The 11272-nt window shown below is 53.6% G+C and overlaps 2 protein-coding genes across 2 annotated transcripts; both read right to left on the bottom strand.

Annotated features, from left to right (window-relative positions):
* Positions 1345 to 4103, bottom strand: TNF (tumor necrosis factor). The gene is given in 4 exon segments (NM_214022.1): positions 1345 to 2551; positions 2876 to 2920; positions 3104 to 3149; positions 3736 to 4103. Coding segments are annotated over 4 exon segments (699 nt in total). The 5' UTR covers positions 3922 to 4103; the 3' UTR covers positions 1345 to 2129.
* LTA (lymphotoxin alpha) lies at positions 5458 to 7351 on the bottom strand (the record flags this gene model as incomplete). The annotated part of the gene is given in 3 exon segments (NM_214453.1): positions 5458 to 6409; positions 6643 to 6748; positions 6832 to 7351. Coding segments are annotated over 3 exon segments (615 nt in total). The 3' UTR covers positions 5458 to 5996.

Genomic DNA, 11272 nt, shown 5'->3' with positions numbered 1-11272 from the left:
CGGGATCCGAGCTGCGTCTGCGACCTACACCACAGCTCTCTCTCTCTCTCTCTCTCTCTCTCTCTCTTTCTTTCTTTCTTTCTTTCTGTTTGTTTTTTAGGGCCAAATCCACAACATATGGAGGTTCCCATGCCAGGGGTCTAATCAGAGCTGTTGCTGCCAGCCTACGCCAGAGCCACAGCAACACTAGACCTGAGCTGCGTCTGTGACGTACACCACAGCTCACAGCAACGCTGGATCCTTAATCCACTGAGTAAGGCCAGGGATGGAACCCGCAACCTCATGGATCCTAGTCGGATTTGCTTCTACTGCGCCATAACCAGAACTCTTCTTTCTTTCTTTTTAGGGCTACACCTGCAGCATATGGAAGTTCCCAGGCTAGGGGTTGAATCGGAGCTGCAGTTGCTGGCCTACACCACAGCCACAGCAACGGCTGGATCTGAGCCACATCTGCAACCTACCCTGTACCTTGCAGCAACAACAGATCCTTAACCCAATGAGTGAGGCCGGGGATCGAACCTGCATCCTCATAGAGACAATGTCAGGTCCCTAACTGCTGAGCCACAACAGGAACTCAAAGGGGTGTGTTTCTACTTCCACTTCACCACCTCACATCCCTCTCCTCATCACTTGCCAAGAACATCAGTGAGACCAAGCTGGCATGGGGGCCCTTCACCCACATTTTCTTCCTGTTTTTTTATTTTCTTCCTTCTCAATTCCGTCCACTGAGAGATGGAAGGGGACAGAAGATTGGGGGCTGGAGACAGGGAGAAAGCCAGAATTCACTGAGCTCTCTACAAGGCGCTCAGATGTCATTCAGGTCTTCTGTGCCCCGTGGCTCCATACGTGGTGGAGGTTCCTACCTCTGATAGGTGAGGTTCAGTGACTGGTTCCAGTCGCATAGTTAGGACTGGGCTGGTGGGAGGAGGGGTGCAGGGTGGGATCAGGTTATTTGGAGCCCAGTTGCCTCACTGTCTGGAAGTCCCTTGGCTCTGGTTCAGGTACCTGAGCATCTGGCCGCTCCCTGGCTCTTTCAGCCGGAAGTCTCACCTGCACTGCAGGACTTCCCCAGCTGGGATAGGAATTCCCAGACTTGGAAATTCCCACACCCTGAGGGAGAGGTAATTACCTTCAGGTTCCTTTCTTAGGGGAGGGACCTGTTTGGCTGGGCTTTGTTTCTTGCAGAGGCTCCTGAGCCCAGGCAGTCCAAGCTCAGGAGTGAAGCCCAGGGAATCCTAAGCCCGGTGGAGAAAGAATTTTGGGGAGCAGCCTCACCCCCCCAAGGAGATGCAGAATTCAGTCGCAGAAAGAGGCCAGATTTCTTTTCTAAGCACGCTTTTATTTCTCGCCACTGACCAGTAGGGCGGTTACAGACACAACTCCCCTGGGGAGCAGAGGTTCAGCGATGTAGCGACAAGTTAGTCACCAAATCAGCATTATTTAGACAACTCGATCAGATAAATATTTGTTTTTAAAAACATAAGCAAAAGGAGGCACAGAGGCTAGGAGGCCAGGTGGGAGCAACCTACAGTTCAGCTCCGTTTTCACAGAAAACACATCTGAACCAAGGCAGCCCTTATGCTGGGTCTCCCAGGACACCTCGCCCTCCTGAATAAATACATTCACTAGTAAATAAATAATAAATAAATAAATAAATAATAATGCCAAGTGCAAATATAAATAAGAGGGAGCTGGCCCTGTGGGGTTTGGGGCTGGGCTCCCCATCCCAGGGAAGTCTGGAAAATTGGAAGAAAGGGAAGCCTAAAAAGTCATCAAGATTGAGGTGAAATCTTCTCAAGGAATGTTCTGAAGTATTCCGATTGGAACCCAAGCTTCCCTGGCAGCCACATTCCAGATGTCCCAGGTTGCATCCAGGAATCCAAACCCAAGGACCCCAGCGAGTCTGGAAGCCCCAGTTCCAATTCTTGGTGGTGGTCAGTGCCTGGTTGTCCAGGCCACACATCCCTGAATCCCTGATTTCTAAGTGTTGCTGTTGTTGTTTAAAGTTTTAAGCTTGGAGCCCAGTCCCCAGCCCCTCATTCTCTTTCTAAACCAGAAGGACGTGAGGGGGTCTGAAGGAGTAAAATAATAAAGGGATGGACAGGGGAGGGAACGGATGTCCTGCCCCCTCACAGGGCAATGATCCCAAAATAGACCTGCCCAGATTCAGCAAAGTCCAGATAGTCGGGCAGGTTGATCTCGGCACTGAGTCGATCATCCTTCTCCAGCTGGAAGACCCCTCCCAGGTAGATGGGTTCGTACCAGGGCTTGGCCTCAGCCCCCTCGGGGGTCTCCCTCTGGCAAGGGCTCTTGATGGCAGAGAGGAGGTTGACCTTGGTCTGGTAGGAGACGGCGATGCGGCTGATGGTGTGAGTGAGGAAAACGTTGGTGGAAGGGCAGCCTTGGCCCCTGAAGAGGACCTGGGAGTAGATGAGGTACAGCCCATCTGTCGGCACCACCAGCTGGTTGTCTTTCAGCTTCACGCCGTTGGCCAGGAGGGCATTGGCATACCCACTCTGCCATTGGAGCTGTCCCTCGGCTTTGACATTGGCTGGAGGGAGGAGACAAAGAGGGAGGGGTGAGTCAGTGTGACCCTGTCAGTTCCACTCTCCACATCCTGGCCCTCGAGTTCTGCCCGCCCCCCACATCCGGTTCCTGTCCCCTCGGTCTGTCTTCCCACATCCCATCTGTCCATGAGGTTCTGAGTATCCTCCTCAAGTTCTGAGTATCCCCCATCCTCCCCTGGAGCTCAGCGAGTCCTCCTCATACTATCTCCAAGCTCTGGCTACCCTCAGCCTGGCTTCAGCCCCCAAATCCTATCCCTCTCTGTCCTGCCTATTTCTTCATCCCCCAGACACATCCTCAGAACTCTTACCTACAACGTGGGCGACGGGCTTATCTGAGGTTTGAGACGATGATCCTGAGGAGGAAAGAGGAAAGAAAAAGATGAGACCCTCAGACTTCCCAGAAAATATCTCACTACTTTGACCTGCATTCCCCCCGCCAAACCCAGACCCTAAATTTCCCTTCTTCCTTCCACCCCAGCACTAACCCCACCCCTGTCCAAGCTCAGAACTGAGAGACAGGTTTTAGAGATACTTACTGAGTCCTTGGGCCAGAGGGTTGATGCTCAAGGGGCCAGCTGGAAACTGTTGGGGAGAAGAAGAAGGATTAATTAGATTTGAATAAGTCCCCTCTGAAGGGAAAACAGCCACCTGCTTCTCTAGCTTGTACTCTCTGCCCTGATGTCTAGTTTTTTCTCTCCACTCATCCATTTTCTCATCCACCCATCCATTCAACAACTCTTTCATTGAGTGCCTTCCACGTGCCAGACACCCACGCTTCCTTCTTCTCTCCTTATCTCTCTTTCCTATCTCCTCTACCTCTTCCTGTCTCACTATCTTTATCCAGATCACTTGTTTTTTCCCTATCTTTCTACCACACCCCTTGTCTGTCTACTCATCTCTCTTTATATCGGTGTCCCTGCTTACTCACTCATTCGTGCAACAAATATTTAGAGAGCATTTCCCAAGGGCCGGGCACCGGATTTCTCTCTATCCTTCTCTCTCTCCCCCCATCTCTCTCCACGTCTCCTTCTGCCTCCCCATCTTTCTCCATGATTTCCTCCCCACACTCCCCATCAGCACACTTCTTTCCCCCAGCTCGTCTCTGGCCCTCTTTCTTCCCCATTTCTCTCCGGGTGGGAGAATGAGCCAAGGCTGGCCAGGCGCTCACCTCTTCCTTCTGGGGGCCGATAACCTCGAAGTGCAGTAGGCAGAAGAGCGTGGTGGCTCCTGCGACCAGGAGGAAGGAGAAGAGGCTGAGGCACAGGCACCTCCTGGAGCCCTGGGGGCCCCCGGCCTTCTTGGCGAGCGCCTCCTCCGCCAGCTCCACGTCTCGGATCATGCTCTCAGTGCTCATGGTGTCTTTTTCAGAGGGGCTCAGGTCCAGCTGGGAGATGGTGGCGCCCCGGGGCAGCGTGTGAGAGGGAGAGAGTCGTCCGGCTGCCTGTTCGGGGGTGTGTCTTCTGAGAGGTTATTTCTAGGGGGTCCTGGAGTGGCTTGTCTCTCTCCTGGCTGGTCCCCTGGTGTCCTCACTCTGGGAGCTTCTGCTGGCTGGGTGTGCAAACAGCTGCATTTATACGCTCTGGGTGAGAAGAGGGCGGGGAGAGGCTCTCTTTCAACCAGCGGAAAACTTCCTTGGTGGAGAAACCCATGAGCTCATCTGGAGGAAGCGGTAGCGGGCCCTGCACCTTCTGTCTTAGTTTCATCTCCATAGCGGGGGCGGCGGTTTGGAAAGTTGGGGACACCCAGGCATCAGGGATACTTCCTACCCTCCCTGCCCGGATCCTGAGGTGGGCTTGCTGGGCCAGTTACTGCTCTGTGTGTAGGACCCTGGAGGCTGGACCCCAGGTCCCCCCTGCCTCCCATTTCCCATTGTTTCCATTTCTTTGGGGGACAAGTTCTGTTTCTTTGGGGGACAAATTCCTTTTCTTTGGGGGATGACTTCTATTTCTCTCTGATTTCCGAACAGGGCTCAGGTAGGGGTAGAACTAGGAATGGGAGGAGCTTCAGAAAGCTGAGTTTTAATGGAGAGAAAACTTAGACGACACCGCGCTGGGTGCTGAGACCCATGTTTCGTCTCCTGGAGGGAAGAGGAGCTGGGAGAAGGGCAGCTGGAGGCCCTACACGGGCTGGGGGAGGACGGCAGGAACAGGCCTGGGACAGCCCCAGAGGGAGAGGAAGCCAGGCTGGGAATTCACAAACCCACCATGGCGGGCCTTCTCCTTTCACTCTGACAGGAACTCACCAAAACTCTGCTGCTGGTTTCAGTCTCGGCTTCCAAGGGAATGTGAGGCCCTGACTTCTGCATGAAGTCCCCACACCTCAGCCTCCCTTTGTGTGGCCACGTATCCTCAAAGAATTCCTGCTTCTTCGAGATTCCTAGAGACTGTCCAGGCCCTCGGCGCTCCTGGCCATGACCGTGTCTCCTCAAATGTCCCTGTATCTCCAGCCGCTAGCCTCAGAGGCTCTCCCACTCCTCATGGCCCTGGCACGGCCATGTCTCCCAGGGCGTCCCCGTGCTCCTCCCTCAGAATCCCGAACACCCCTCAGTGTGTTCCCTTCTCCCGGGAAGCCTCCTGTCACCCCTATTCCTCTGTCCCTCTACCTGTGGCCATATCTGCCAGGCGACCCCCGACCTCGGTTCTCAAGACCTTGGCCCTGCATCTCTTCCTTTGTCTTCTCAGAGGACCATCTGCTTCTCCTGCAGGGGTCTGGCTGCCCTCACCCTGAGGCCGCCATCTCTCACCTGAGCCCCTTAGGCCTCATCACACACCCACAGCTCCCGTCCCCTCTGATTCCTGTCCTCCCTCCACTCCTTAGAGACATCTGGAGAATTCTCCCCTCCCGAGTGACAGATACGAGCAGACAGCATTTCAGAGAAAAGAGCTTTATTGGGTTTCATCGAGGGTCAGCCGTCTCCTCATGAGCCTCCAGTCAAGCAGCCCCTTCCTGAGCCACTTTGCCCTCTCTGGCCGGGTCATCTGGAGCCCATGCCTTCTGTCACTTTATCTCTTGGGCACATGTGTCACACTCTTCTGACATCCCTCTGTGATTCCCTTCTCTCCATCCTCCATAAATAAATAATTTAATTTTCCCCTTCATAAATAACCCCCCCACACCGCCTCCGGTCATCCGTTCAAAGTCCCTCATGGGTCAGCTTCCCTTCCACGTCCTGGACGAGGCCCCCTAGACGGGCAGGACAGGGGAAGGGCTCCAGGCGGGCATTCAGATCCTCAGCAGAGCATCCGGGGTGGTTCCAGTTCCCCCGAGGTGCCTAGAATTCCTTCTACAGAAGCTCCAGGTGCTGAGCGTGGGGGAAGATGAGACTGTTGGAAATTGTCAGAGGAGAGGCGCGGTGACCTCCGAAGTGGTCATAAGGGAGGTGAAAAGGGGAGAAGGCCTTGAAACCAATTTTTTTCTTTCTGGATTCTTCTATAGAGCGAAGGCTCCAAAGAAGACGCTACTGGGGCTGAGGAGCAGGTGGGGGGTGCCGTCTGTGTGTGTGGACAGCTGATCTCCCTGGGTGAGCAGGAACACAGCCCCCTGGTACACAGAGCGCACCCAAGGTCCCTGTGGCCCGGGGCACACGGACTTCTGAGCGCTGAGGAGCGGCACGTGGAAGGGGTACTGGGAGGAGAAGAGCTGGACCTCGTGGGCCAGGTAGAGAGGGGTGGGGGTGGCCTTGGGGAAGCAGCCTTCCCCGGAGAAGACGACCTGGGAGTAGACAAAGTAGAGGCCACTGGTGGGGACCAGCAGGGAGTTGTTGCTCAGCAAGAAGCCATGGCGGAGGAAGGCACGATCCGTGTTCGCTCTCCAGCGCAGTGAGTCCGGGGTGCTGGGGTCTCCTAGGAAGAGCCAGAGGGGGTGGGAGTCAAGGACCTGGGGGTCGGAGGTCTCAATCCCTGAGGAAGCAGGTGCTGGACTGAGTTCCTGGGGGATGGTTGGGAGGGAGTCGGGAGTGGGATGCCTCCATTTAGGGGGTGGGGGGAGATGGGGGGAGGGATGCTTCAGTCCCTGAAGCAGGGGCATAGGAGGAGGGCTGGGGGCTACAGGTCTGGGAGGCCAGGTGGATGTTTACCAACGAGGTGAGCGGCAGGTTTGAGGGTGCCTCTGGCCAAGTGCTTTGGGGGGTGCTGATGGGCAGGCTGTGCAGCTGAGGGTGGGAGGCCGACGCCAGGGAGCCCCTAGGGGAGAAGAGCGTCAGAGAGGCTCTGAGGCCCAAGGTTGGGCAAGGCTGCCCCCACGGCCCGCTCTCCTGCTGCCTCACCTGGGCCTCGGGCGGCAGGGCCAGCAGCAGCCCCAGGAGGAGGAGGATGGGGGTGCTGCACACCCTCCGGAGGTAGAGGCGTCCAGGTGGTGTCATGGGGAAAACCTGTGGGGGGAGAGAGACAGTGAGCGGGGCGGGGCACCCTGCGGAAGAAGGGCCTCCTGCCCTCGGAGACAGCCACCCCGAGAGACAAGAGACGGGGCGCCAGACAGAGAAGGGGACCAGAGGCACTCAGGGAAATCCCGAGGTGAGCAGGGGGAGACCCAGAGAGAAACAGAGATGGGAAGGGAACAGAGAGGGATCAGAGTGTGTGAGAGCTAGAAAGAGCCTGACAGATAAAGAATCAGAGAGAACAAACCAAAACCAAACCCACCAAGGCCCAGGCCGAGGGCTGAAGATGCAGGAGGGGCAGGAAGGCCAGGGAGCGGGCGGAGGGACCGAAGGTCTGAGGGGGGAGTCCAGCACCCGGGCAGCCCTAGGAGATGGGGTGGGAGAGTCTCACCTGCTGTGCGGGGCCCCTTGGCCTGGGCGCCTGGGTCCCTTTATAGAGGAAGCGGCAGTGGCAGCGTGGCAGGCGGCGGGCGGGTTCTAGGCCGGGGCTGGGGCCTGGGGAAGCCCCCAGGGCTTAGAAGATGCTGCTGTTTCAGCCGAAGGCAGGAAAGGCTGAGGCCTAGGAGAGAACCGCAGGCTGGGGGCTCAGATGACTGAGTTCTGGGAAAGGGAGTGGGGTCAGGGGAACCGTGGGCTGGGAGGGCCAGGGAGCGGGGTCAGGCTTAGGAGTTCCAGAGAAGGGACGGTGAGTTCAGAGGAGGAGATGGAGTGCAGCTGGGGCGTGGGCTGCTTGCCTGGTTCCCTGAAGAGCGATTATGTATAACACCTCTGCACCCTTGGCTGATTACGGGCTTCTCTCTGTGCACGTTTCCTCCTCTGTACCCCTGTCCTGGGCCCAAGAGGCTCAAGTCACACTTGTCCCAGTCTGTGTATTTTCCAGGTCATCTGGCTGATTTCATATCAACAAGTTCCCTTCTATACCCTCCTGCCTGGGACATCCTGGTTTGTTCCTGCTGTCCTGGAGGAAATCTTCAGGGAGCCCCCTTTTGCTCTCCAAAGTGTCCTCATTTGGAAGATCTGACTCAGGGATGAGGCCATGAAATCACCTACAATGAGGTTTCATCTCACTGCAGAAGGCCGCCCCCCACCATGTCCCAACCTTGGGTGGGCCCCACAGATCAGATGTGTCTAACTCTAGACAACACGTTCCTGCATCAAAAGAACGTGGCAACTGCTAAAGTTCTCTACAGGGGAGGCTTCAGAATTCCACACAGGTGGAGCTTAAGGGTGGTGACCTAGGGTGGGGTGGGGACAGCAGAGGGATTGTGTTGAAAATACATCGGTAAAGCCAATACACTTTGTAATTGTCAAATCATTAAGGATTTCCCCCTCTGCTGATGCAGAACTTAGGTCCCGTGAGAAGCCCGTCTCCCAAGTGGACAGCCTGAGGAACTTTTCCATCTTCTTGTAGCCATGTTGCCACCATCCAGTCCAATATATTTTTAGGTCTCCAGAAAGTTCTCTCATGCCCACTCCCAGTTCATACCTGCCAAAGACAACCAACTGCTCTCTGACCTCTGTCACTATAGATTAAGTTCTTCCTGCGCTTGAACTTCATAGAAATGAATCCACACAGACAACTCATCTGTGCTTGGCTTTTATTCTCGCTGTTGTGTTTGTGATATTCATCTATATGGTTGTGTCTGTCAGTAGTAATTTTTATTTCATTGTGATGTTATTGTGTGCATGTTATTGTGTGATGCTATTGTGTGCATATACCCCAATTAACTTATCTATTCTTCTGTTGATGGGCATTTGGTTTGTTTCTAGTATTTGGCCTTTTTTTTTTTTTTTTTGTCTTTATAGGGCCGCAGCCACAGCTTATGGAGGTTCTCAGGCTAGGAGTCTAATCAGAGCTGTTGCTGCCGGCCTACACCAGAGCCACAGCAACACTAGATCCGAGCCACATCTGCGACCTACACCACAGCTCACGGCAACGCCGGATCCTTAACCCACTGAGCAAGGCCAGGGATCGAACCCGCAACCTCATGGTTCCTAGTCGAATTTGTTTCTGCTGCACCACGACGGGAACTCCCTGTTTCTAGTATTTGGCTAGTATGAAAAATGATACAAACGTTATGGAATAGGAGCCAGTTTTCACTTAGCTTGTAGGTTACACATTAAGAAAAAGAAAAGTTTCTCTCTTTTTTTTTTTTGTCTTTTAGGGCCGCACCTGAGGCATATGGAGGTTCCCAGGCTAGGGGTAGCCACCAGCCTACACCACAGCCACAGCAATGCAAGATCTGAGTCGCATCTGCGACCTACACCACAGCTTGTGGGAACGCTGGATCCTTAACCCGCTGAGCAAGGCCAGGGATTGAATCTGCATCCTCATGGATGCTTACTGGGTTCATTACCTGCTGACCCATGACAGGGACTCCCACACTTCATTGTAATTATCTGATAACCAACCAGTCTTCCACAATTGGTCTTTGAGGTCCCAGAGGTCAGGGGACTGTCTTTCCCATCCGTATCCTCAATGCCTCATGTAGATGCTCAGTAAATGTTTGTGGAACAGAGAGAAAACTAAAGAGATGGAATGCAAACAAAAAGAAGTCATAGGTCAGAGCAGCAAGGCATGAGAGGCAAAGCTGCAGGGCCTCAAGCAGGGGGAGGAGAACAGGAGAAATAGTTCATGCACAGCCTGAATGTAACTTCTGTGCCACAGGACATCAAAACCCCTCAGGCTCGGATCCCACGTTGCTGTGGCTCCAGCGCAGGCTGGCAGATACAGCTCCGATTAGATCCCTAGCCTGGGAATCTCCATATGCTGCGGGTGCGGCCCTAAAAAGAAAGTCAAATAAAATAAAATGTGATAAGTTGCATGACAGTGGGCTTAAAGCAGCCCACAGAAAAGCCATTGAACCTGGCCTGAGGGAGAGGCATTAAGTATCAAAGCAAAAAAGATGGTGAGGGGCAGAGAGAGGGAACAGAAGGTGCAAAGATGGGAGGTAAAAAAGAGTATATGGTGTGTGGAGATGTACACATGGGTACACGTAGAAGGAGCAGGGATGAGGCTTGGGAAGTAAGCTGAGGACACATGCTGAAGGGTTTGCACACAAGAAAAATGGTTTGGAATTCCTTCTCATCATGATAGGGAGCTGCCAAAATTTTTAAGTGAAAGAGGGACCCCCTCAAATTGGTATATTTAAAAAATGAGAATGACTCGAGGGGCGTTGCCTTGTGTGCAGTGGGTTAAGGATCTGACACGGTCACTGCATTGGCACAGGTTTGATCCCTGGCCCCTGGAACTGCCACATGCCATGGGCATGGCCAAAATAAATAAATGGAAGTATGGAAGATGGGGGGCTGGAGGGGAAATGAGAAGTGTGGAGACCAGTTAGGAGGATTTTGCAACAACCCAGCAAGGAGATGACAAGAGCCTGCATTCGTATTAAGGCAGCAGCAGCAGCAGCAGCAGCAGCAGCAGCAGCAGCAGCAGCAGCAGGAGAATGGAGAGGAGGAACGTTTCTAGGCAAAATCTTGGTGGCTGACCAGATGCGATGGCGGAAGAAGGGTAGCCACAGATGGCTCTTTTAAATAGCTTGGTCTCTATCTTGGCCTCATCTTATTTCTTTTAACCTCACTGTGTCTTGTGTCACTGTTGGCCTCTCTCTTGGTCCCTGTTTCTTGCCTTTCCTCTGAGTCTCTTTCTCTGGAGTCCCTTTGCCGTCCTGCTGTTTCTTTCTGCCTCCTCTCCAACAGTAGGAGCTGATGGACTAGGAGACCTCGGCTTTATTAAAATATAAAATGGTACAGTGAGAAATAAAGGGAAAAACCCCAGGAAGAGAGGAAGAAGGGGGCATTGCAGGACAAAAACGGGAAGGTGAGAAGGAGTGATGAGAAGACATGAGAGACAGAGAGGAAGGAAGCTCGAGAGCTGGGCCGAGGCTCCATCAGCGACATTCTCAATGTGCTGGAGGACGCGCCTTGAGATGGGCCAATCTTGGTTTCAATCTTAGTTTCGGAGGTTGTGTGAAATTCGGTTTCTTTCTTGAGGAGGCCAGCAGTTGGTTTGGGGCTTTCCCTGTGTGGGAGGGGTGATGACTGGAGTCTTGTGCCCAAAACTCAGGGAAATGCAGTTTCTACAGTGGTCTCTGCGGAGAAACTAGTGAAATCTCTGAGTCCTCCAAACAAGGCTGAAATGACATTAGACTCAAACTTGAACTTAGCCTCAAAACCTAAACTGGGATTTAATGCTGACTTTGATCCTAACCCATATTTAACCTCAACCCAAATCACAACTCAAACTCAACCCCAACCTTAAATCTAAACATATCTCAGTAAACGAACCCCCAAATGAATTTATCCTCTAAAGTAATGCAACCCT

This window comes from Sus scrofa, chromosome 7 (assembly GCF_000003025.6).
Source record: "Sus scrofa isolate TJ Tabasco breed Duroc chromosome 7, Sscrofa11.1, whole genome shotgun sequence".
NCBI lineage: Eukaryota > Metazoa > Chordata > Mammalia > Artiodactyla > Suidae > Sus > Sus scrofa.
This window is presented reverse-complemented; position numbering and strand designations above follow the sequence as displayed.